Source organism: Muscardinus avellanarius, assembly GCF_963383645.1.
Source record: "Muscardinus avellanarius genome assembly, chromosome: 12".
Lineage (NCBI taxonomy): Eukaryota > Metazoa > Chordata > Mammalia > Rodentia > Gliridae > Muscardinus > Muscardinus avellanarius.
Window position 1 is genome coordinate 74828846 of NC_137798.1, and position 27537 is coordinate 74856382.

At 45.2% G+C, this 27537-nt stretch overlaps 1 protein-coding gene across 6 annotated transcripts in view; it reads right to left on the bottom strand.

Annotated features, from left to right (window-relative positions):
* Window positions 1-200: 200 nt before the first annotated feature.
* The window catches only part of SLC8A3 (solute carrier family 8 member A3), a gene marked incomplete at both ends in the record, with an annotated part of 121962 nt that continues 94625 nt past the window's right edge, over window positions 201-27537 (bottom strand). Inside the window, 6 exons of one of the 6 annotated variants that reach the window (XM_080707643.1) lie at window positions 201-577; window positions 2568-2843; window positions 4505-4604; window positions 5117-5232; window positions 8842-8859; window positions 13570-13673. In XM_080707643.1, coding sequence (XP_080563769.1) covers window positions 201-577; window positions 2568-2843; window positions 4505-4604; window positions 5117-5232; window positions 8842-8859; window positions 13570-13673 — 991 coding nt within the window. Of the gene's footprint in view, window positions 578-2567; window positions 2844-4504; window positions 4605-5116; window positions 5242-8841; window positions 8860-13569; window positions 13674-16474; window positions 16582-27537 lie in introns of all 6 variants that reach the window. The other 5 variants (XM_080707641.1, XM_080707642.1, XM_080707640.1 and 2 more) reach the window with 5 other exon arrangements.

Sequence of the window (27537 nt, forward strand, 5' to 3'; positions counted from 1 at the left end):
GGGTGTGTCCTCCATTCTGTTTGATTAAGACTCTGCCCTTTCAGTGCACTGCTAGGGCCTAGGTCAGGTGAAGTTTCTGGGGCTCAGGTCCTGATGCTGCCTCTCCAGGGCAGCTAAGCCTGGAAAGGTCACTGGTGGGGAAGCCGCCTCCTCTTAGGAGTAGTTCTAGGCCTGCCCTGTGGGAGGCCTTGTCCTGTGGCTCAGAACCCCTTGATGTAGCAATAGGCCTCCAGTGTGGCGAAGAGTATGTAGAGAAGCCACAGGCTCACAAACAGCCAAGTGGTGGCAAGCTTGCAGCCACGGGGGCCGCCCAGCTCCCCACCCAGGTGGGGCCGCCGCCGGTATAGGAGCACACTGATGCAGACAAACGCAAAGATGGTGAAAAGGGTGACGGAGAAGGCCAGCGTGCCTGCGGACACCTGGAACTCCCGTCCCTGCAGGGCCCAGTAGATGGCGGCCACGGACCAGGCCAGGCCAATACCCAGGAAGACATTGACGGCGTTGCTGCCGGTAACGTTGCCGATGGAGGCGTCTGCGTACACGTCCTGGAGGGCGGCAGCTTTGCTGGCAAATGTATCTGGAAAAAGACAGAGACAAATGGGAGCCGGTGGGAGGCTGAGATGTGAGGGCCTTTCCTGGGATGCGCAAAGGCAAAGAGAGCTAAGGGGACACTACCAACTCTGCACTCTATGAGCTGTGTGGCCTCCAGCAAGTCACATTACTGCTCTGGGCTTCCTGTTCATCTGCTGGAATATGAAAGACTCCAGAGAGCGCTTCCAGTTCTGATATTTACCAAGTGCTTTTACTGTTCTCCTCTGACGACTTTTTCAGTCGAGGGGAGTTTGGCATTTCATAATATCTCTCCAGGGAATTTTGACATGCCAGGTTAGAGGGGATGCCTGATAGTAACTGTCATACGGGGCATTTAGCACTTGACGCTGATGGAGCCATGCGGGTGGGCTCAGGAGCGGACGTTGCTCTTTAAGATCAGAGCGCGTGCAGAGTGAGCTGTGAACTCAAGGAAGATGGGGCTCGCTCTGTGTGTGGATCCCAGATCCTTACTGTGTATTTGACATTAAATCTCAATACAGGCTGCAGGCACAGTGAAGGCTGCCAGGAACTTCTAGTTCAACTCTTTTATTTTGCAGGTAAAGGAAATTGAGGCCAAAGAATGAACTACAAGGTCACAAAAGAAGTTACGGGGCACTTGAACCTGGAACCCTTAGTAAGGTTCATACCATCCAACCTGCATCCAAAAAGCTTCAGCCAACACCTTGAAATCAGATGCATGGGCCATAGCATAACCTTCCTAATGCCCCAAATCTTGTTAGCTGTTTTTCTGGACCAATCTCCAGCACTTGGAAGTGCCCCAAGCCATCTTCCTGTCTGGTTTGTCCTGATTTGCCTAATTGTTGCCAATTTTCTCAGCTCTCTTAAAGAAAACTTCTTGCCTTCTCTAGCTATGACTTAACATCTTTGCCTCTGATCCTCGGTTTATTTCTTCCCAGATCTATCCTTTTCTCTTCCTTTCTCTCTGATGGCTTAGATTTCTTAAGGCCTGGAGAACAGTGATCATAGGGCATCTCCTTCATAAAACCTTCCCTGTATCATCCATGTAATTTCTTATCACCTGATTCATTTCCATGCTAGCTAACCCCCCTGGTCACTAATATACAAATAATCATATTGTCTATGCTGGGCTTTAGGGAAGAGGGTTTTATAGAGTGTGGTATAGCTATTCTTTAGAAGGGTGAGTTTTCCTGGTACAGAGAGGGTTTCCCTTTGTCCAACTATCAGACTTCTGCCTGATGGGATTCAGTTTCAGCTTCCTGCCCTACCTCCATAGGAAGGTAACCTCTACTTCTTCCCAGAGCTGGAGGAGCTGGCAGGAGTCCAGAGTTCAGATGCTCTGGGACCCTCAACTGAATTAAGTAAGGAATCTGGCCTAACGTAGCCCCTCTGCACCCAATAACTCCTACCTGTCATTCAGGTCCAGCTTCATACAACTCCCCTGGGAAGCCACCCATGACCCAGCCCAGCCCAAGTCTCCCTGTTTTATACTTTTTCTTCATAGAATGTATAGAAATGATTTAATTAGAGTATTTAAGTATAGTTTCCTTTACTAAATTATAAACTCAGGATGGAAAAGGAAATATGTCTGTCTTGCTCTCCCAGCAACTGGCAAGATACTGCATCAGGCACAGTGGGAACTCAGTAAATATTTGTCTAATGAATGAATTAATGAATGCCTAGTTCTGTTTGTCTTGAGTGTTTAGAAGAAAATAAAGGATATTTAATTCACTATATGAAAGGACCAGTCTCACTAAGCTTCCTTTGGTTAGCACTGCAGAAATTAAAATTGAAAATTGTTTAGCAACCATAGTGCCTGCCACATCAGAAGTGCTCAGGAAGTGTTAGATATCATCATTCAGGTTGTTATTAATCCCTCCGATGGACTTTTGTACACTATAACAGCAGAGGCTCTGTTAAGTTCATATCTGACATGACAGTGTGGGGACCATTTGAACCAGGGAATGGCCTCTTTGCAACTGAAGCTCTCCCCTTACCTGGCACAGAGGTGCCAAAAGCCACAAAAACAACAGCCGTGACGGAATCCTTGAGACCAATGGTGCAGCCAAAGTGGGAGGCCAGGTCCCCGATAATAGCTGTGAGCATGCCGATGATGAGGATGGAGACGACGAAGCAGGCCCAGCCATGGCAGTACTCTGTGGGGGGCACGCAGGCAAACAGCACCTTCCAGAAGACGGTCAGGAAGTGCATGACATAGTCAAAGCAGGACGGTAGCCTCTCCTCCCCTGATTCATCCTCATCCTCATCCCCTGCTGGAGACAAGATAAACAGGCCCCAGAAAGGGCAGGGAGCTCAGATCCTCATTCATGAGAAAGTCAAGCCCAGCCGGATTGCAGGCACTGTGGTCAGAGGGACCCCCATTTCTCCCTGGGCATCTGGTGAGGCCCAGGGCATGGGCACCAGAAAACAGCTAGGAAATAGGAAACAACTTGGTCCTTGGCCAGTCTGGATGCAGGGCACCAAGTGAGTGGCAGAGAGGGTAGGGGAATAAGAAAGAAAAGAGAGAAAGAGATTGACAGGGTGAGAGAGTGTGAAGATGAGATGGTGGGAGAAAGGAAGGAAGATGGAGCTGGCTGTATTTGCCTGCCTGGGCAGAGAAAACACAGTTGGCTGTGTGCCCATTCTTCACTAGATGCCAGTGGGGCTTTTCTGGAATTTTCTGACCTGGCTGCTGTGATAACCATCATGAATCTGGTCTTTATTCATCCCCAGAGGGATGCCTGTCATTTTAGATCATGCAGGTATACCAGAGAACCAGTGCCATCTTCCCAATGCTCTGCGGGACAGAGAGAGGATGGACCCTGATTGTCCTTGCCAGGAAACATGGACAGAGTTGCCCATTCAGTAGCCCAGGAGAAGAGAATATGCTGAGTACCTGGATGCCTTGTCAAGGGCAACCTCTCTTATGTTTTGGCATGAAAAGTAGAAGCTGGGTTTCTAAAGAGCAGAAAAAAGGAATCTGTGTTCTAATTCCAGCTTTACTATAAAGAAAATATGTAGCTGGGGCACATTGTTGTTTCTGAACTTGAGTTCGTGCATTTAAAAAAACAAAGGAGGGTAGACTATGTGGCCTACATTCTGTTTACTGTCTCTGGAGGGGCACTGTCGGAACGTCAGAAGGGACACTCGAAGGATCAGTGTGAAAGTAGGACAGCAGCAGCAAACCTCTCTTCCTGGCTTGCTCTGGCTCCGGGGCCTTGGGGATGTGACCCCGTGGGTTGCTATGACAACAAAACCTCAAGGCCAGTAGCACTCAGCAGTACAAGGAGGCCTCAGTGGTGCTGAGAAACAAGGTAGGGCTGGTTGGAAGACCCTGTCCATCCCCATTCCTATGTGTCTGCTGGCCTCTGGAGCTCCTGGCTATTCTGTGGGTAACAAAAGAGGGGCCTGTCCAAAAATGCTGAAGGAGAGGTTTGGAATCATCCAGCATGGAGATTTTTTTTTTTTTTTGAGAGCCAATATAAAGTACTTTAAAAGCTCCTGATCCCCACATCACTAAATCATATTTGTCCCCCATTTTGCAGAAAAGGGAGACCAAGGTTAATAGAAGTAAGGAAAGATGCAATTAGAATTTATTGTGTACTTATTTTGGACCTGACTTTGGACCTTTCTTTCTTTCTGAGAAATGTTGCAACATTTCCCTTCTGGAATGAGGATATTGAAGGCAGAGAGGATCCTCACTCCAGTTCATAAACAGAACTGGGATTTGAAGCCAGACACAGCCTCAGCTTTTAGTTACCCCATGATTCCCTTCCAGTGTGACCCAGTGAACTGGGCAAACATCTAGGACCAGAGCTGAGAAGACTGGATGCAGAGCCCTCCCAGGAGCTCTTGGGCCACCAATGGGGCCCTGCTCTCGCTTGTCTGGGGCTGCCAGCTTCCCCCAGCAAGGCCATCTGGAGACCCAACTTACCTGCACTGACAGTGATGGCCTCCATGAACTGGTCCCTCCAGGAATGGGTCCCGACAACCAAGGCCAGGTTTGTCTTTCTTATCAGTTTGTCCACCGTTGTCTGTCAGGGGGAAAAAAAAACCCTTGGAATCATGAGGTTAGAATGCATGGAATCAATGAAGAGTCTGGTGCTTCAAAGCATGAGGGAGACCTGCATTTCTGGGGCTCTAGGATGACCCTTCTATTTCCCTTTACTTTTGTTATGACTTCTAACATTGGATATTTAGAGTGATACAATAGAGGATAAGAATATTATGTCAATAAATTTTGCCTATAGGAGTGAGTTTTAGTATCTTTGTTTTTAAAATAAAGCTAAACAATTGTGATGATACATCTAGAGGATTTCTAGCCATTTATTCTATATTCTATGTTATATTTTCCTCACAATGTTCATAATATAAAAATGGTCAGCACTGTTCATTCCATGCTCTACATGGGGAAACTGAGACCTGATGTGGCTAAGTGATTTGTTCAACTTCACATATTCAGCGGTGAAACTGGAGTAAAACCCAATGTCATCTGTCCCCACCATAATTAATCTGTTATTGAGTTAGACCTCACTAGTGGCCTGACCTTGAACTCATAGGACTCTTCAATGATGACCTCTAGTTTGGGATGTTCACCCAATACTGGTTTTCCCATTTCTGCTATCCTCTTGGCCTCCTCTTCCTCCATTGTCAGCTTCCTGTCTGTCACCTCTGCAACAAAAGAAAATCAGACTAGCTTTAGCACCATTTCCATTTCCAAGAAGTCTAAAGCTCAGAGTATTAGACACGGGAAATGGGCACAAAGCAAATAGCTTTCAGGACTAGGAACCTTGTGTAATTTTTAGTCCCTCTGCCTATAAAGGGCTGAGTACTTTATGACATCAGACCACCAGAGGATTCCTTGTAAGCTTAGGGTAAGCATTCTTTTTGTTTTATGCCTGCGAGGGGAAAATGATCCAAAGACCTTCTGAGTAATAGCACTAAGTGAAACATCTCCAAGTCATTCAGTAAGATGTTGGGGGCTGGAAAGAAGGCTGAAGCTCTCAACTTCTATGTTCAACCATTGGTTTGTCTGACTCTTTGATGTAAGGGTTCCTGGGGGCACACTTATTCAAAGAAAATGTCTGCTGGTTCACAGTAATATATATCTCCAACATTGTTGGAACTATTTCCTCTGTAAAGGAGCAGGAATGTCTACATTTTGCACAAGTGACTATTATTCTTACAATGAGAAACTTGGAAGATGTCCTAAAATACTTCATGGTGCTCCAATGAAAGATTCCCAGGATTTCTATACAAACCAGGCACATTTCTTCTGAAACACAAATACTTGTTCCAAAACAAAATAAAGTTCTTCTTTAAATTTCTTTCGAGGCATTCTGTGTGTCCCTCAGCATTTTGACTCATTTACCAATCTCATGTTGAACAGTTAGACACCTTTTTAATGCTTCATCTGGTGAGTCCATTTTAAGACCACTTCACCATGAAGACATGTTTTCTGGATTAGAGGGAAATAGAGATTGAATCTTTTTATTCCCCTTTGATTAGAAAACTGCTCTTGGCAGCCTGTTTCTTTCAGAGCTCATTTAAACATCTTCCCATCCAAGTCCACATTCACACATGCAATTAATTCTCTTATTCGGCTCCTTAATTGCTTTCATTCCGCACGGTAAACCTCCCAGGGGAATTCTCTAGTCCTTGGATAATCTCAAGGACAAAATGGGTCAGAGGCCAAGAAGGTCTTCTTTTCTCTCTCGCTGGAGAATTGTCGAAGCTGGAGGGAGGAGTAAGACTCAAGCTTTTGAGGTGCAATGTAAGAAATTCACTGAAAAGACTACAAGCCATGAGTTTAAGTTTTTAAGCAGAGAATTTCATATTTTATATAAAGATTTTATCCACTGACCTGAACGAAAATTGTTTGAGCATGTACAGGCCCTGATTTCTGCACTCACTGTTTTATTATTGTTTCTGCTACCACAGAAGGCAATCCCAAAATGCTCGGGAGCTGTCCGTGGTACTGTCCCCCTCCAGTGTTGTGGCCACTTTTGAAAACAATAATTTCTCAAGAACCTATGTTCTTCTCTTTATTTCCAAATTAGCAGGTATCTGTTAGATGCCTAACTTCACCTAACTTATTGAATCTGGTTCTCTGATTAGTTAATTCTGAAGGTAAATGTGGGTGCCTCGAGGATTCTGGTTATGTCTGAGGCTAGCAATTCTAGAAACCAAACTGTCAGCCACTCTGAAAAGGAGCCCTTAGGAAAAAGACATAAATTCTTCAAAGAATGGAGTAGTCTTTTCCTGTGCTTGCAGGTTTTGGCACCATATCACAATGCCTGTCTTAGTAGTGACAATGCAATTCCACTCCTTCCGCCCCAGTTCCCCCATGTCACACTTTACATGTGCCACAAGAACTTTATACCAGTATAATGAGTTCTCCAGTGACATATGAATGTACCTGTCTAACCCTTGTCTATCTATCAATCTGGAACTCTATCCATCTGGCATGATATTCATCTACCTACTGACCTGTCCACCCCTGTGGTGACAGTGTTTCTATCTAGCTTTTAGCAAAAATCTTTTTGACAAACAAACAATTCTCTATCTTTGTCTCTCCCATAGCCCGACAGAGACAATCTATATGTATCTATTAATTGATCAGTTTGCATTCCTTTATATAAATTCTGATTTAGCATCTTGCTTTGGCAGCAATCCTTGCCTTTCTCTATTTTTGTAATGATCATTGCTTTAAATTCACATTAAGTTAATTTCTTGAGAGAACATAAAATCTCAAACTTAAAAGGCTATAGTGATTTTGATTTCTTGTTTATGTAACTCCTCAGAATGTCAAGTAAAGAGGATAAATGACAGGTGATCTTGGTATACTGACTGACTAAACAAACTCTCAGTTCTAAGAATAGAAAAGGGAGGTGGGAGGGGAAGAGAGAGAGAGAGAATAAGAATAGAATGAAAGATTGGGCAAATATTGGAAGAAGAGAGTTTGCTAGGCCAGACAAGGATAGATTTTGAATGCTCTGTAGGGATCATCATAAAGAAGTGGAGGGCAATGAGGCCAGGGTTTCCACTCCAAGGCCCCTGAGCTTGGTGGGGTAGCTCAGGGGGAATGTATTTACTCTCTGTCACCACCAGGCATTGTTAATCATGTGGGCCAGTCTTCTGTAGAAAATCAAAAATAAGGTTTTGAGATTTCCAGTGGATTTAAAGCCTAATCAAGGGCTTCCAAATTAAAGGTTTGCAGATTGAAAAGTCTAGAAAAAGTATACTCCCATTTTAGCTTCTGGTGGTATTTGAAAGTATGTTAAAAGTATAAAGAAGCTTAAGTTAAATTACAATCTTTGTTGTATGCATAAGTATATGGAATGGAAGCAAGAGTTAACAAGAAAACTGAAATATCTTCTCATTCAAGAGGACAAGTAAAGTGGAGAAGAAAGACCCAGGGCTATAAGATCAATCCTCTGGGGAAACAGTGAAGAATAAGCTGATTGGGTGGTCCTTAGCCTGTTGATACACAAAGAAAGCAGGGATCCAAGGAAGCTGGTATAGTTTTTTCACAATTAAAATGTAGAAATTGGCTACATTTTTTTGTTTGAGATTCTAAGGAAGAAATGTACTTACTGTGTACATTATTTCTCTTAATGAGGGTGGGTATCCTCTAGGTAACTATGAACTCTGTAATATATTTTTTCTCTTAAATGACCTTAACTTTTTTTTTCTATGTTCAAAGAACTTATGAAATGTAAGGTAGTCTTTTAAAATATATTGAAACTGACTTGTTGAAACCATTTTGCCTGCTCCAAGAGTTATAGTATTACCAGGACCCGTAAAATTCTGGATTCTTTAAAAATTAATTTTTTTTGTTCTCACAGATGCTCCTGATAATTTATCCCTGGATCCCTGGGATCAATATTTTCTTTCAAATCTTATCACAATCCTACTTAGGAGATCCAGGTATGACTTTTACCCTCTCTTCCCCAACACATAGATGCAGATGAATTAAGGTGTGGTTAAAGTCTATGTTCTACCATCTCCTGGATAAGTTTAATTTCTCTTGCTTATTCCAGAAAGAATCAGCTATGTGTTTACCCATATCCACTGATAGAAATGATGCCCAAGGAATTGCTTACTTCCTTACAATTACTCCATGCAGGGAAATAAATCTCCCTGTCCTTGGGAGAACTTGTCAGGTTAACTTCAGCCTGTAGTTCCTATTAAATAAATCAAAGGACATTGATTTTAACCCAAAAGATGGCACTGACAAGAAGTGGAGAAGAGGAGAAAGACACCTCTTACCTGGAGATAACAGGAGCGCTGTATGCAAATGTATACCAGTCAAGGGAAGAAAGAAAAGGAAAGAACATTAAGGTCCCATCTTGAAAGTATCCCCGGGCTTTGTGGTTGCCAGCAGCATAAAGAAAGCAGTGAGCTGAGGAGGTGAGAGCTCAGGTACACATGCAAAAGGCAGCATTTGGAGCATGCACAGCAGTAAAAGCAGCAAGAAGTGTGAGCAGCTGCAAGGGCTGCTGAGCAGCTAAGAGGGGGCCATCCCCACACCTTCCCTGCAACCCTGAGAACTAGGGATGGTGGAATGAGGATGGGAGAGGGACCAAATGGGTGGAACAAAGAATGAGTTGGTCACTTACGATCTATTCTGGAAAGAAGGAGCAAGAATCCAGTTATCATGAAGATTAGGTTGGTTGCAACCCTGCCAGAGTAGCTGGCTTGTCAATGGCAGTAATGACCACCAGGCTTGAATGTGAGCTCTGGGCACCGGGTCATAAGAGGTGTGAAAGAGTGGAACAGTGCCTACTTCTACAACTCCTATTCCTGACCTCACAGTTAGAGTGTGCTTTGTTTCCTGGTGCCTGTAAGACTTCCATGGCCATGAATGACATCCTAGCTACCACATTGGCCAGAACTTTGACTTCACTTAAAGGAATAACTTAGTGAAAAGGTAAGCCCTGTACAATATTTTCCTGAAATGTGTATTTTTATTTTTTGGTGGTACTGGGGTTCCTGGAAGCCCTTCTACCTCCGGGCTACACTCCCAGACCTATTTTATATTTTTGAAACAGGGTCTCTTACGCCAGCGCGGCTGTCTTCGAACCTGTGCGATCCTCCTGTCTCCGCCTCCCAAGCACGGGGATTACAAGCGTGCGCCACCACGCCTGGCCTGAAATGTGTATTTTTCAAATAGGTATATCCTGGAAGTCAGAGCCATGAACTGCTACCATCATGTATCAGCTGCTCCTAGCAAAGTCCCTGCACTTAGCAATATTTGATAATATTTTTTTCTTCCTATTTTTGCAATTGTCTTTTACATAGATCCTATAATGCTGCATCTCTGGGTGGTGTTCTTTTTGTTCCAGAAAGGGAAGACAGGCAAAATCAGAGCCCAAGTATTCTGGAACAGAGAGGCTGTCATACCAAGAGCTTTATGAAGACAGGAGATGACAAATACAAGTTCCCTGTCTGGACTGGACGACTGAGCGAATGATATACTCAAGACAAGTCGTTCCTAGCCCCTGACTTTGTACTTATGCTAAACTCTCTTAAACGTCAAGCCCCTCGAATAAAATCCTGTAACATACTATATTTTCATTTTGGTGGTGTGTTAGTATGGTCCCTCACTCCTTGATGCTTGTCAGATAAAAGTCTAGAAATGCCACCCTTAAGTGACATAGGACCTTGAGTTGCTTTCCTGATGCTGCTGATGAGAGAAGCTGGAGCTGAACTTTTCTCTGTATTAATCCCCAGGGTAAGGTGAGAGTCATGTTTCCCTGCTTATATGCTCCAGGGACAAGCAGCTCTGTGAAAACTTAGGAGGCATCTGGGATACTTATCAGATGACTGCGCTCCTGAATGTGGACAGAGGAGGGAGAAACAGGTCCCGTTATTTGGGGGCAGTGTTTTTTTTCCCAACTGAGACTTCCAATGTCCAGGCCCAGGACCAGTGGTCATGATACTGCTGTTCAGTGTGGCTCTCAGAAACCGACTTCTGGGCTCCACGGCCTACTCTACTCTAGGGCAATTGTGTTTCCTACTCATCCCTCCTTCTTTCCCTACTCAAGATTTTACAGAGCTTTTAATATTGCCTCTGATGTCTGTTTTGTTTGTCAAGAATAGTCTCCTATTTCAAATTCAGTCTTTTTTTTTCCAAATTCACTTGTCATTTTGACCATGCAGAGACTATGCCATTCAGAATACCTAAGTCTTTCTTACATAGCAGTGATAATGAAAAGCAATTTCCACTGTACAGACTCTTACTCTGAGAACAGTGGGGAATTCTGCAAATCAGGATGAGGTTTGCATTTGATTTTGAGTCTAGACAATAAGGTTTTATGACCTTTCATCTATGGTCTGATGTCAATATGAGAAGAACTGGAGAAAACAAAAGCTACAATCCTCAATCATAGAGCAGGAGGCTAGGAAATCAACAGCTTTCTTATTGTCAGCTTCCATCTTGGCATCTTGGTCACTGGGAAGATCTGGGATCACATCATAAAGATGCCTTGCTAAAATCTTCTCTCCTCCTCCTCCTCCTCCTCCTCCTCCTCCTCCTCCTCCTCCTCCTCCTCTTCTTCTTCTTCTTCTTCTTCTTCTTCTTCTTCTTCTTCTTCTTCCTCCTCCTCCTCCTCCTCTCCTCCTCCTCCTCCTCCTCCTCCTCCTCCTCCTCCTCCTCCTCCTTCTTCTTCTTCTTTTCTCTCTCTCTCTCTCTCTCTCTCTCTTTCTCTCTCTCTCTCTCTCTCTCTCTCTCTCTCTCTCTCTCTCTCTCTCTCCAGGACAAGGCTTCACCAGGGGCTTTGCTGACATTTTGGGGGCAAAGAATCCAGTGCAAAAAGGAAGGTGTCCTTGAAAGGGGAGTAGCCATAAGTTTGTGCATTTGGCCAGGTCTCTGGAAGATCAGAAGGTTTGTCTTAGGTCACTCTCTGTTCTGCAGTTGGTGAAGGAGTCAGGGGAGACAGAAAAAAAGCCTCTTTACTGGTGGGATAAAGTCATGGGTGAACTTCCAACTTTTCTCCTGCCTGGAACCTCTGCCTTCCTTCCAGCATTCTTGTACGACTCTGTGCTGCTTTTTCTTGCACCCAAGTAGCTGGGGCTGTGGAACTTTATGATGATAGCTTATGATGGCCTTGGGTATCTTCTGTTTTCAAACAATCATGAAGATGTAGAGCAAATTCATGGAGGTGACAATGAGGTAGGGCAGGTGCCGAGATAACGCCCATGAATATTTCTGGTGAGAGGAACCAGAAGATTGGCTGGGATACAGCGTGAGAAGCAATGGAATGAGAGATATTCTCTTTCTTCTGGCATTCTTTGGCAGTCAGGCTGACAGTAACATTTTATTAAGGTGACCAAGAAGAAGGTGAGTAATGGGAGGTAGGGAAAGTTTCTGTCCTTTTGATGCCACATATGTTCGAAGCAGTACAGGCACAGAATTGGACAGCTCTGCAGATAGTTCCAACCTGACCAATCAGAAAGGCCTGAGAAGAAGACTGGTAGAGGAAGACTGTGTCCTTGCCGAATCCCTTAGGTCCGTTTGCTTTGTGTTGCTCCCTGACATGGGAGTGTGAAGTAGTTGCAAAGTGATCACCCCTTTTGGACAAACAGGTACATTGCACTGCTGCATTCTCCACTGAGGCTCCCAATACCATGTCTCTCCTGAAGAGGAGTGTGAAGGCCCTCCTCCTGGTGCTTCCTAAGAGCACTCTAACCCATTCCCACATCTACAACATCCCACATCCCAAACTTTCAAAGTAGTAGCTTCCAATAAATATCTCCAAGGGAAGAAATCCTTCCTTATGCCTATCCTGGTGGCAACATAATCACCCCCTTAAGCTGAACCCCTGGCAGGTATGTTAAGATGCATGACCTGTGGAAAGGAGGTGAGAGGGCACTTCTCGATGCAGGATGAGGGTTATCTTGGAACCTAAGCAATACCCTCACTTGTGATGCCAATCAAAGGCAGGTGTCTGAACTTTCCACCAGCTGTCTCCAATGGCTGTCTCTCAGGGATCAGCACCGGTGACACCATTCAGAGTCCTTGTGGAAAAACCACAAGTCAACATTCTGGGCCTTCCCACTGCCAGTTCTTTGCCAAAGCCTACTGGCTAGGGGAATTGTCAGACCTAGAATGATTTCTTTTCTCTTGCAGACTCTTGATTTTCTGCATTAGAGGTTGTAGTATCCCAAAGTAACTTGAATGAGGTCCTCTACCTTGGGTTGTGAAAAAGGGTCAAATGGGTAGATGAGATGGTAAGGGGAGAAAGAACTCGGGATTCCAGGTTGCAGACTACCTCAGGAACCAGCTCTCTTTCAGAGAGGCTCTCAGAAGCTGTGGCTTCTGACACTTCCCCACACCAAGGTCTCCCCAGCTGGGCAATAGCCAGAGAACACACTTACCTCCAGGAAGGGCAGAGGGGCCTCTGGGCCACTCTGCAAGTGAATAGCCTGCCGAGCACTCAATAGAGGTTAAAATGCAGCAGGAGATTGGCAAAGCTTCATGGCAACAGGAGCTCCAACCCCACCCCAACCCCCCATACTCACCCCTGGCTAGAGTGAGTGATGGCGAAGAGAAAGGCAGGGAAGGGCACAGGCATGCAGCACATCACAATCCTTTATCTTCTCCTCCCCACCCACCAAGGTGTTTTCACATTTATAGGCTATAACAGAGGGCTGGGGTAGGGAAGGGAGAGTTGGGGGTGCAGGGGACAGTGGTAATTGGGTAATTGGATAATCAGAGCAATGAAGAACTGAGGCTGCAGTGCTGCCCAGGAGGTGAGAAAGGAGGAACTTAGAAATAAACTATGGCTAAGAAGGCAGAGATGATACCGAAACAGGGTGAGAGCGAGAATACAGGAGGGAAAAGAATAAAAAAAAAGTCCATTGGTCCAAAGAAGAAAGGAGGAGAAGGGAAGAAAAGGGGGGAGAAATAAATAAGAGTCGCCTTTTCTTTTTGGTTGGTTAAAATTTTTTCTTTCTTTTTTATTGTCGTTGTTTTGTTCTTAAAGAATCTCACACCTGATATTCCACGTTCCATCCATTTCGGTTCACCAAGGGCAATGAAGAAATTCTCTTGCCTTTCGTATTCCTCCTCATCTACTATTTTAACCCTTATGGTTTTCCTGTAGGGACAACAAGAGAGAAAGTGTGTCGACTGGGTGGGCAGGTTTCTCGGTCACCTGGAGCACAGCCTTTACAATCATTCCCCATCACTCTTGGCACATGCAGCCCGTCCCACCACGGTGGTCTTTGACAGGACCCTGGTGGATTATGTTGGTCATATAAAAAATGGCCTCAGCTTTTTCTTTTCTCCTTGGTCACAGTTGTTCTTATGGGCAAGAGGGAAAAGGAGGCAGGAGGCCAGGACAGGTGGTAATGGGAAGGATCTAGGAGGACAGGAAGGAAATGGGGAGGAAGACTAGGGTGAGGGTGGGGAGGAGTCCTTTGAGATTCTGCCAAGGGTTAGTAGGAAGTGGGTCAGGCAGCACACTCCATTGGGTGTCACATGGTAACATGGTATTTCTTTGGACAACAAGTAAAATACCTGCCTCACTGGGATGACCCAGAGCTCTCCCATAACAGAAAATACATCAGTGGGTTCCCAGGGTTTGGGTTCCTTCTTTGTGTTTGTACCCAGTTCTCATAAAAGACTCTTTTTCCCCCCCTTGGTACTGGGGAGTGAACCCAGGGGCATTTTGTCTCCAAGCTACACCCCCAGCCCTTTTTAATTTTTTATTTTGAAACAGGGTCTCACTAAGTTGCTAAGGCTGGCCTCAAAACTATAATCCTCCTATCTCAGCCTTTCAGGTACTAAGATTACAAGTGTGTGCCACCACACCCAGCTCATGTGAGCCTCTTAAAGAAAAATTGTAAAAGGAAAGTATTTACAAGGACAGTGAAGCAAGGGGAGAGAGAAAAGAAAGGGGGGAGGTGGAAGTCTATTATCTGTCTTATTCTTTATCTCCTAGAAGGTCTCAGTGGTGGGAACCAAAATAAGTAGTTACTAACCACATTATTTTTCTTTTTTTTTTTTTTTGGCAGGTCTGGGGATGGAACCCAGGGGCATTTGACCTCCAAGCTACACCCCCTGCCCTATTTTTTTATTCTTTATTTTGAAACCGGGTCTCACTGAGTTGCAGAGGACCTCACTAAGTAGCGGAGGCTGTCCGCGAACCGTGATCCTCCAGGTCTCAGCCTCCCGAATGCTGGGATTACAAGCGTGCGCCACCACACCCGGCTACTAACCACATTATGATGTAGGAATCCTTTATATTTATTTCTCTATCACATAGGGATGATATATTCCAAGGATGTATATCCTCCCGAAATGCTGATTAAGTTGGGTTAGGGGCACAGGATGACAAGGTTTCTGTTCATCTCCGGGTACCTTAACAACACATAGTGTCTTTTTAAGAACAAATCACTCAGAGAAGCAAAGCTTCTTTAAAGTCTCTCTGCTGTGAGGACCAGCTTGCGGCTAGCTCAGGCCCATGGCCACATGGAGAGGTTTCTGATTTCTCTGCGAGCTGAACTCTTCCTGTGTGGCTTCTCCTCGTCCTTCATGGGACCACAGTGGTGGTTAGCAGGTCCCATTAGTGAGCCGGAATTGCTATTTTCTGTTTGTTTTCCTCTGTGGGGATGGTGGTGGTGGCTGGGACCTAAATGCTCTCTAAGGGCAACGAGATTGAGCCAGTGACAGCCTAGCTGTCTCCTCATATCCTCTGATGTTCCCATGACATTCTGAACAATTCTCTACTTTGTTCACAACAAAGTAGTAAGTTGATTCAGATCATTTGGTTTGCTGGGCACAGGACTTGCTGTGCATTTTGCATGTGCTTGTGTGTTACAAGTCCCTTTGGGGTCACCTTTTGGACCTTTATCTGGACTTTTTTATACCTCACTCAGTAGACCAAATTCAAAGCTCACTGAAGGTTGAGGCCCTGGAAGGGAGAGGTGGGTTTCTATTTTGGCCTTAGATATGAGACCCTGGGACCCTATCTCCACCATATGAGCTTGTTTTTTTTCTGCTGCAAGGATTCTGCTGTGCGGTGCCCCCATGGGGGAAGGACATGATTGACAGCTTGGCTAAAGAACATTGGTCTCAATTGCAGCAACTTCCTCCTCCACAGTGTGGTCTATCCAGGAAAGGGCTTCATGACTTTCCTGCTGGAGGCCAAGGGGTGTCTGGGCTCAATGAAGTTGAAGGCAGAGGCTCTGTTTATTCTGAGAAGTCCATGCACTAGTTGGGGACCGCCTCCTTATGCTCAGAATTCTTTCTATTCTAGCTCTGCCTCCACACATAGCTGCTCTGGATGGGGAAAAGAGAATTAGGCAAGCATGTCTTTGTCAGAACCTGAAACTCAAACCTGTACTTTTAGCTCAGACAGGGTCAGGGGGGAAAATAAGCCTTGATGGTAGAGATGTGGTAGAGAGGATGCACAGATTCTCCACTTCCTGGGACTATCAGCTTAGCCTTAGGAATCATTGCCCCATGGGAATCTGTGCTGAATCTGTTTCCTGTTGCTGGCCTCCTGCCTGGTCCTGTGCTAGATGGCCTTTTTCTTTCACGTATACTAAGCCATGCAGGAGAAGCTGAAAACTTCACATAACATACTCTTGGGGTCTGGACTGGCGCTCTCTCTTTCTCTCCACATTCTCATGTCCTCATCCCTGAAAAATTGTCATTGGTTCTTGAGCACCTTTCTTATGGGTACCATGTGACAAGCTGGCAGGTGTTAGGACAGAATTAGGAGCAGAGAAAGGAGAAAGGAGAGGGAGAAGTGAAGAGAGCAAGAGAAGAAAAAACAAGGGACAGGACTCAGACAGGTCGAGGATAGAGGAGGAGAGAAACGGATTGGAGAAAGGAAGAAATAGAAGAGGAGAAAAGAACGTTAATGTTAGTGTGGAGGACAGGGTACTACACCTTTCTGAAAACTCATATCCACCATGCGGGGGCCCATCATTTCAATGAAGTAATTCTTGTTTTTCTCATATGCTTCATCATCAATTACCTTGATGTGAATTATTTTGCTGTGGATGGAAAAATAAGTATCATAAACAAGGAGCAGAAAGGGGACAAGCCAGCCAGGAGAAGAGACAGGGGAGAAGGGACCGGTGAAAAGGTCCAGAAAGGTCAAGGTGTGGGGGCATAGAAGGAGAGTGGCTGCCCCGGGCCCCCTCCTGCCCCAGGGGCTCCTCCTGGGCTTCGTGCAGCTTTGTGGAGCAACCACACTTGAAGACTAGAGAGCCCTTGGGCGGCTTGTCAGCCACAGGCTCTGGCTTCTAATTCCGCATGTGCTACCTGATCTTGGACAAATGACTGATATACCCACAGGGTGAATAATGCATATACCATCCCAGGGCAGTTGTAAGAGCAATCAAAAATACACATTCCCCCCTTTATCTGCAGGGGACACATTCCATGACCCCAGTGGGTACCTGAAACCATGTATAGTATTAAATCCTATATATTCTTTGTTTCTTTCCTAAACATACCCACAGCAAAATTTAATTTATGAATTAGGCACTATAAGAAATTAACAACTAATAATAAAATAGAATAATTGTTAACAATACAGTGCAATAAAAGTTATTTAAAACCTATGAATTTCTTATTTCCAGAGTTTTCCATGTGATATTTTCAGACTGCAGTTGACTGCAGGTACTGAAAGTGTTGCTAAGAAGGAACTGTTGTAGACATATAAAGGCTCAGGCATTACATCCCTCCCCCACCGGCTATGTTTGTTTCCTTATCCTTCTTGCTTTGGGGACAAGGGAGAATTATTTTTACTTTCAAAATCAGCTGATGCTGATGTAAAAGCTTTATTTTATAGGAAGAGCAGAAAGGGAGAGACAATTAAGCCTGTGGGAATCTAGCCCAGAAATAGTAGAATTTTTCCCTCTTTGGGTATGGCTGTCTGTGGGGGTGGGGCTGTTCCACAAGGCACACCTTCTGATAATGCACAGCAGGCCTCAGAGATAACTGACTCTGCTCCAGAGGAGCTTTTACTGGCAGCACCACACTAACTCTGGGCTCTCTGAATTACAATCCATTTCTAAGTCCTACAGTGACCCTGTGGCTAACACAATTATATTGCTTTGTATGCTAAGAAGTGTTAACGTTGTGAATGTAAATGTTTAAGAATATAAATGGATTTAAATAACTCTGTTTTGTATTTCTGCTTCTTTTAAAAATATTATTAGTTACTTTGAAAACAAGGATTGAGGAAGGCAACACTTTTTTTTTTTTGGTGGTACTGGGGTTCCTGGAAGCCCTTCTACCTCCGGGCTACACTCCCAGACCTATTTTATATTTTTTTATTTGGAAACAGGGTCTCTTATGCCAGCGAAGCTGGCTCCGAACCAGCGCGATCCTCTTGTCTCCGCCTTCCAAGCGCAGGGATTACAAGCATGCACCACCACTCCTGGCAAGGAAGGCAACACTTTAAATAAGGTTTTGTCCGTACATGAAGGTATCACTACTAACCTTGGTAACATGTAGGGGAGGAAGGACGTGTGAACTGGTTGAGATATGGAAGGAAACACCACGTGATGCTTCACTTTGAATCTCACTCTGATCTATACTTACAATGCACCAATAAAGATATATAGCGCGCGCGCGCACACACACACACACACACACACACACACACACACACACCCCAGAGGTAGACCTGGGTCTCTCTCTAGTTATTGCTTAATGAAAGGACATTTCAAGATGAGCCCCTGGCCAAGATGTCTCTGTCTCTCCTGAAGAGTGTGAGGCATTGCTAACAGAGCAGGCATGGACCTGAGTGTCCCTGAAGCAAAGGGAAAGAGGAGACCCCTGCAGGGGCCCTGGACTACTGTCTGGCATCGCCCCTTGAGCTTGCTGCCTTGAGGCCTGGTTTTTGGTGAGATGCATGCCTTCAGCTCCTTCCTTTATTCTTTTGTATAAAGTAGGAATATCTTTACCATCCAACTTGGGGCAACCTCTCTGCTCTCGGGGGCTTTCCAAGAGCTTTGCTTAAGCCTTCATGTTCAAACTGTTGATCCTGCAGAATCAGACCTGGGTCCTTTGCTCCTGAAGTGAGCCTAACAGCAGTTACTAATACATCCCAGTCCCTCGCAACTGCCTACACAAAATAAAACTTGGCTTCGTCACTGGCCTACCCAGTTACTGACCAGCCTACCAAGCCACTATTAAGAGCCCAGTCACACAGCCTGTGGGATCCTTCCTCTCTCTAAGAGGTTGATACCCATGACCTGGCTGACATCCCTCTTCCACCCTTCACTAGCTGGGTTGCCTCAGGCAATGTGCCAAAGTTCTCCAAGTCTCATGTGTGAAACAGAAGAATATTACCTACTCTGCAGAGTTATTAAGTGAGATAATGCATGCGAAGCTCTCAGCAGGGCGTGCGTTCTCTATTAAGCATTTAATAAATAGCAACCATTATTACTAAGAGTAATAATGACCCCAGTTTGATAATTTGAGAGTAATATGAAGGGAATCTTATCACCTCCAGCCATGAAGTTAGGAAGTAAGGGGAAATCAATGAAGAGAATTGGTGACCCAAGAGGCGGTATAGGCTGGAAATAGAAGTCAGGTCAAGTAAGGGTTGGATGAAATGGGATGATATCATCCAACCCATTGAGGTTATCAGAGGGGCATCAGAGTGGGTTATCAGAGGGGCACGGGGTGGTAATGAAGAGCACCTCTCACATTCTCTCAGAATCCAGCCTCTGTCCCTGTCAGCGACAGGCTCTGGGCAGGACAGACCACGTGTCACGCAGGCAACACGGCATGGCTAATGTTTATTGTGACTTTTAGAGAACAAATAAAGAGGAAAAGAGACGTCACCGACATCTTAGTTGAGTACCAGGGAAATGAGGCCAGGTGTTAAGTAGCATAAGAAGAATCAGGGTTCACTAGTGGGAACCGCTGGTAGGAGGTGGTGTAGGCCAGAGGGCGGCCAATTCCCCAGATGGCCTCACATCTATTTGGACTTAAGGTCCCTGTCTGGAGCCTACATTTCTGTAGAGCTGGCTCCTAAAAACTGATAGCATTCTTAGTTTTGCTCAAACTCACAAATGAGGCCACAAGAATGTTTAAAATTAGCAAAAATCACCAGCCTGGACTTGATTTCTCTTCCCAAACCTGTTCTCCCTATTTCAGTCAATGGCACCATCATCTACCAAGTGGATCCAGCCCCAAACTTGGCATCACCCCTTGATTCCTTCTTTTCCTTTATGCCTCCTCCCCGCCCGGACACGCTGACCACCACCTTTCTGTCTGCTATCAGGACATTCTCCTGTCTCTCCTTTGCTCTCTTTCTTTAACCCTTTTCCCACATGGACTAAAATCTCAGCCCTGGTCACATCCTACTCAGCAGTTGGGATAAACACTGGGATGAAGGCGGAGCTCTTACCCTGGCTTTGCAGAGCTTACCTGAACCAGCAGCTGTAGACCACCACACCCTGTTCATCTTCTGCTCTCCTTCCCTGAGCCCCAGGCATGCCAGTCTTGTTATTCCTTGAATCGAGTCCTTCCCTACTTACAGCACTCCTCTGCTGTTCCTTCTGCCTGAGACCCACATCTGAGCTCCCCTCGTCCTCTGGTCTCCTCGTAAGCATCATCTCCTTGGAGATGCCTCCACAGCCACCTACTCTTGAGACCACCCCTCCCCAGCATGCAGGTCCTGTCCCCTCGCAGTGCTGTGTTCGTTTCTTCAGTGCACTAATTACAGCCAAAAGTTAGCTGATCAGTTATTCGTTTACTGTCTGTCTGTCCCCATGGGAGTGTAAACTCCACGAAGACAAAGAACATGTCTGTCTGATCAGTCACTGTAAATCCCGGCCAGGCACACTGGGAGGCTCTCAGACAGGACCTCCCAAGTGATTAATGATGAATTTCTAACACACTCGGGGTTTCATGAAACAAGTCTATATCTTTTTGTAGTAGCAATATGTCATGAGGGACAAAAAAATATTTTGAAGGCTACTTTGCTGACATGTCTAAGGAGTCTCAGTGGGATAATCAGTCGGTTTAACCTACAACCTCTGTCTACTCTGCAGAAGACCTTTCCTGGACCCAAATAGATTTCTGGATAGTCTGGCTACCCTCACAGAACATTCTTTTGAATTGAGGACACCCAATCCCATCAGATCTTTATCATTCGGGTGCTGCAAAGAGAAGAGTTCTTTTTAAGGGAGAGGAAGCAGCATTTATTAGTTGAATGAATGAATAATACATTGGAGAATAACCCTATAAATTTCACTTTATACAGTAAAAAGAGAATCTAATATACATATATCTATATATAGGTTATATAGAGAGATATTTACATATATTTATCTACATATCTATATATAGAGATATATATCTATATATGTAATCTATACATTGCATTCAGCACCATGAGAAGAATTTTATTTCATCCTTATTTCTTTTCTTTTTTGTGGGGGATTGAATCCAGGGACATTCTACCTCTGAGAGACACCCCCAGCCCTAATTTTTTATTCTTGATTTTTGAAACAGAGTCTCACTGAGTTGCAAAGGGCCTCGCTAAGTAGCTGAGGTTGTTCGCGAACCATGATCCTCCAGTTGCCACCTCCCGAATGCTGGGATTACAGTGTGTGTGCCACCATACCCGGCCTCATCCTTATTTCTGCTGTGTTATTATAACTATTATTATGATTAAACACTTCACAAAAGAAATACAAATGGCCAGTAAATATATGAAAAAATGTTCAACATCGTTAGCAATCAGAGAGATGCACATCAAAATTACACTGAGATTCCATCTAACCCCAATTAGGATGGCAATCATTAAGAAGTCAAACAACAATAAATGTTGGTGAGGATGTGGGTGAAAGAGGAACTCTTATACACTGTTGGTAGGGTTGCAAATTAGTGCAGCCACTATGGAGATCAGTACAGAGATTCTTCAGAAAATAGGGAATGTACCTACCATACAATCCATCTACACTACTTCTGGATATAATTTCAAAGGGACAAAATCAGAATATTTTAGTGATACATGCATATCCATGTTTACAGCAGCACAATTCACAATAGCCAAATTATGAAACCATATATGGAGAAGTTAGGAAATAATTGGGATATAAGACAGACTTTAGATGACGGTGGAGAAACTCCAGTGGCGTGATGGAGGGGTGTAGGAGAGAGTAGAAGAGATGGTGGGGACTTAATGAAGAAAACATTTCCACTGACATTTTGTACACATGTGAAAATACCATGCCAATCTTAGTATCACGTATGGGGAAGGAGAGGGGGGAGCTCACCAAGTGCTGTATGCATCTCTGTCCCTATCACTCTGAACTACGTTATGATGTGAGAGTGCAGTGCACCAATAAAAGTGTGTAAAAATGGAGGAGCGAACAAATGGCTTGCCCAGAGTCATATATCTACTAAGCCGTGAACTGGCCTTACAGCGGTTCCCTGTTATTCCTAACGCTTATTCTCTGCAAAGGCATAAGGTCTGTCGTTCCTAGGCTGCAGCCACCCTGAGGAACCACAGGATTCCTCCGCTGAAACTGGGTAGCCCAGGTAGGAATAAGTAGACCTGCCCCTGCGTCACACTGTGAGGAGGTGGCGTCCTATGATAGGAGTCATCTCTAAACACAGGCTGGCTTCTGAGTGGGAGATGTCTTCCCTCCTGATCCCTGCCAAGCCACTCCTGGCCATATCAAGCCAGGTTCCCTGCACCACCTGTAGATGTGTCCTTTCTGCTCCAAGCCAGTGGATGCTCAATAAGCCTCCCTGACCTGGGGCAGCAGGAGTGGTGGGGGGAGGACCGGAGACTTGGCAAGGGGGCTTGTGCTGGCCCCCGTCTTCTTTATCTTCCTTGTTGAGCACCAACAGAGCACCCACTCCACCTCCCTGGTGGATTTCTGACTCTGTGAACCTGGTCAGAGCCCCCCTCCCACACCCTGACCACCCAATGCTGAAGCTTTCCCCAGCCCCCACTAAGGTTTGCACAAAGGGCTTTTATCTTCTGAGCAGGCACAGGAGGTGCTAATGGATTTCCTCTTAAAAAATAAGTACAATGTCATATCCCTAACAACAGCCCTTCTCAGAATTTAATACACACACACATTTGAATCAGCCAGGCCACCTTGCTGGTGGTGTGCACATTCTGGCTCAGTGGATCTGGGGCGGGGCCTGAGATTCTGCATTTCTGACACTCCCAGGGTACACAGTGCTGCAAGACGCCTTGGAGAAATCTTTCTGAGCTATTGACAACTTAGGGTTGGGCGTGGTGGCTGATATCCGTAATCCCTGGTCTTGGGAGGCTGAGACAAGAGGATCATAGGTTCGAGGATAGACTTAGCAACTTCACAAGACTCTCAGCAACTTAGTGAGACCCTGTTTCAAAATAAAAACAAACAAATAAAGGGCTGGGAGTATAACTACTGGTTTTAATCCCCAGTACTGAAACAACAACAACAACAAAGGAACGCGGTCATGCTAGCTCCAATGCTAGCATTGGTTGGAGGATAGGGAACTGGAGTCAAAGTTTAGCATTTTAGCCAAAGGCTGGACTAATTAGATGAATTCTGAGAATATGTTTTGGGAGGGACACTGGTGTATACCCAGAGTATAGGATGAAAAACTACCTTTCTAATTAATTTAGTAATAATTACATATTACTTACTCCATGCTAGCCATGGTCCTAACCATTTTACCTATGCTAGGTAATTTAATCCTCACAATGAACCTAAGAGGTGGGTGCGGGCCAGGCAAGGTGCCTGGCACATCTCATCTACTCTTCACCAGGCAGATGCTATTTCCATCTCCATTCCCACAGATGAGGTACCAGAGGTTAAGATACTTACCCAAGGTCAGAGCTAGATAAATGGCGGAGCCTGGCTTTGGGCTCAGACATCGTGGCTCCAAGGACTGTGCATCTAACTACACGTGGGATCTCACACGTGGATTCAGAGGGGCAAGGTCTTCCGGGGGAAAGGGCACTCACTCCAAATGTTGCTGGGGCTGCCACATCGCTGCTTCTAAAGGGCCAGTGGTGGAAAGGCCTAAGGAGGTGGACTTTACCTCTACTAGCTACTATCACATATGTGTTGAACTGGCTCAGAGAATGATCACCCTGTTTCTGGTGTTTTTTTTTTTTTTTTTTTTCCTACTGGGGATCAAAACTAGGGGCATTCTACCTCTTAACTACACTCCAAGCCCTGTTTTATTTTTTAGTTTGAAACAGTCTGGCTAAGTGGCTGAGGGTCTTGATAAGTTGCTAAGGCTGACCTCAAACCTGTGATCCTTCTACCTCAGCTTCCCAAGTTCTGGGATTGCAGGTGTATACCATCGTGCCTGGCTTTCTGGTGGTATTAAGAAATGGAATAAATGTTATGCCTGGGAAAATCCATGGAAAGATTCCCTCATGCTACAAGAGCTCAAAGAGATGACCTCTAAGGGCCACATTCAGAGGTTAGCTGGTAAGACAGCTTCGGGGGGGGGGGTGGAAAGTAATTTTGTTTTGGGCCATTTTCCTTCCATGATAAAAACACATGAAATGTGCACAGTAAGCAACCAGTTCTCTTGAGCTGGTAGAAGCCTGTTCCAGCAGACCATTGCTGAGGCTGTCCTCGAATCTGCGATCCTCCTGTCTCAGCCTTCCAAGTACTGAGATTATAGGTGTATGCTACTACTCCTAGGTATTTTTTAAAATAAGCACATTCATAACTCATTTTATAAGATAACACTTTGAGCCAACTCTTTCATGTGACAGAATAATTTGTAAATCCATCATAGCTACCTTTTCCCTCATGACCTCTCTCAAATGTTTTAGTAGAATCTGGTCCATTGACAGATTCTCAGCCATGTAGTGAGACCCTATTTAAAAACAAAAAATAAAATGGGATGGAGGTATATCTTGGAGGTAGAGTGCCCCTGGGTTCAATCCCTAGTACCAAAACAATAAATAAAAACACCTTTGAAGAAAAGACTTAAATATTTGGCTTTTAAAGAGACTATGGAGCTGGGTGTGGTGATGCACGCTTGTAATCCCAGCATTTGGGAGGCTGAAACCTGAGGATCGTGGTTTGCGGACAGCCTCGGCTACTTAGTGAGGCCCTCCGCAACTCAGTGAGACCCGGTTTCAAAATAAAGAATAAAAAATTGGACAGGGGGTGTAGCTTGGAGGTCAAATGCCTCTGGGTTCCATTCCCAGACCCACAAATAAAATAAAATAAAATAAAATAAAATAAAATAAAATAATAAAAATAAAGAGACTATGGGTGGGTAAGAAGGCTGTGGAAGGCAGAATTTCTAAAGTGTTCCACTAGAGATGCCCTGTACTAATTCCCAGGACCTGCCAATATGGTATATGGGATGGTGTGGTGTGGCCCAGCTCACTTTAAAACAGGGACACTGTCCAGGGATGGCTGATCTAATCACATGAGCCCTTAACAGCAGAGAGTTTTCTCTGGCTAAAGAAGAAGGGGAAGCCAAGAGCATGGGAAGCAAGAGGGGTCTCAATGTGCTGCTCGGTGTGAGAATAGAAGGTATTGCCTGAGAAGAAACACGGGCAGCTTCAAGGTGCCAAGAGTGGCCCAGATGCAGGGCTCTCCGCACCAAGCCCTATGCGGAGGCCTGGTGCCAGGTAAACCAGAGGAAGGCACCCATCTTTGCCAAGCTATGTATCTCATGGGTTTTACTTTTGTCCTGCTTTGCACAAAGGGCCCTTCCATCAGGACAAGGTGTTTTGGTTCTGAAATAGATGATACAAGGTCATTCCGAGAGTTCAGAGGGCTCTGTTCTCACCTCTATCTACGTGAGGCTTATTACCAGATTAAAAAAAAAATCATTATAAAGTTAGAGTATTAAAACAATATCCATTCGTTATCTGGATTCTGTGGCACAAAAGTCCAGTGAGCTTGACTAAGTTCTCAGCCCAGGGCCTGTCTCAGCAGACTGAAGTTAGTGTCAGCCGGGCTGGAGTCTTAATCTGGAGGCCCAGGGGAGGTATCTGCTTTGGCTGTCGGCTGTTGGCAGAGTCCAATCCCTGGCGGCTGTAGGTCTGAGTTCCAATCAGGCCCCTGCTGGCCTGCATCTGGGGCCACTCTTGGCACCTAGAGGCTGCCCACATTTCTTCTCAGGTGACATCTTCCACACTGACTCCAAGCAGCACATTGTGCAGCACGTGGAGTCCAGTCAACAGGAATATGGGATGGGCGGAGGCAGAGAGATGTCTGTCAGTGAAGAACTTCCTGCAGTTTGGGGGATGGTCAGGTAGGCAGCAGGATACACAGGAAGAGAGGTACGAAGTGTGGAGAAGGACAGGTTCCCCATTGATTTGGGGTTTATTCTGGGTCCTCCTGGTGTGCTTTCTGCTGCCCACAGCTTCTTGGGATCTACAACTAACTGTACTGATCAGAGAAAGCCGGTGAGGATGTGGCTTTCCCAAGGCAAAATGTAGGGACATTTCATCTCTACTGACAATTAAGACTTGACGGCCAGGCCTGGCCATGGCTGTGCGCCCACATACTTGTGGACTTGGTACTCCTTTTTGCTCCAAGAATATCTGAGCTTCTAATGGAGTCGCAGCTCATGGCTGACAGCTCTATTCTCTCTAGCCACTCTCAGGCTGGGATGTGGCTCAGTAGTAGAGTGCGTGCTAAGCATGCACTAAGCTCTGGGTTCCATGCCTGACCAAAAAAAAAAACAAAAACAAAAAAAAAAACAGTCTTTGCTAGTACCTGGAGAATTTATGGCCTGTGGCTAGAGGGGAAAGGAATCTGAGGCAACTGCATGACTGTGGGCCTTAGCATCAGGATATGTCAAGGGCTAGGTGATGCCCGATCCCAAAGGGCCACTTCACTCCCTTCCCTGAAGGCCAGGCTGAAAGGAAGGAGCTTCTCATTTCTTAGAAAGGCCCATCTCCTAAAGTAGATGCCTTTCCCTTCAAAGGCTGCCATGCCTTGAAGGACAGATCTACAGGATAGTGAATGTTTGAAATCACAAATTCTTATCCTTTCCTCCATTTCTTAGAGGATAAAAGGTTAACCATTTATTTCAGGAATTGGAAGCTCTTTGTTATTTCTGTTCATCCATCCTTCCGTCCACCAACTCAGCCACCTAACTCGTTTATTTAACAAATACTTAATTTCTTCTTAGCATGTACAGGGAGGGAAGAGGGTATTGGGGTGGAATGCAAAAGGAAACACACCAAGAAATGTTGTATGATATATGAGTGTATTGCTTTGACTCTCACCTACGATGTATAATTACATTGCACCAATAAAATTCTTTTTTTTTTTTTTTTTTGGTGGTACTGGGGTTCCTGGAAGCCCTTCTTCCTCCGGGCTATACTCCCAGACCTATTTTTACATTTTTGTTTGGAAACAGGGTCTCCTAAGCCAGCGCCCGCGGCTGGCTTCGAACCTGTGCGATCCTCCTGTCTCCGCCTCCCAAGCGCGGGGATTACAAGCGTGCGCCACCACACCCGGCTACCAATAAAATTCTTTAAAAATGTATTTTAAGCACCTAATATAGGTCAGATATAATTATCAAGCAATAAAAGATGCCCTTAAATTCTGCCTTTAAAGAGTCTTTTGTGTAGTGGAGAGGCAGATAATTAATTAAGTAATCATTATAAAGTGTGATCAAATCAGATGACAAAAGGGGAAGAGCTGGGCAAGGAAGCTCCTGGCTTAGAATAATAATAAAGCTTTTCCAGAGGAAAGCATGGTTCAGCAGGGACCTGAGTAAAGAGTTCAGACGGTTTGGCCATGAGGAGAAAAGTCTTCCAGGAGAGGGGGAAGCATGTGTTTTCCGGTGAGACAATACATGGTGGCTGCAAGGGCATGATATGAGTTGAGTTTGGCTACAACACCAAGAGCATGAGCCGCTCGGAGGAGCTGGGAGGCCCTGCTCTGTTCTCTACCTAACCAGATTCCCTCACATTCTCAAGACAGAGCTGAGGTACTGCCCAGGTCTGGGAGCTGTTCCTGCACATCCAGCCCACGCTG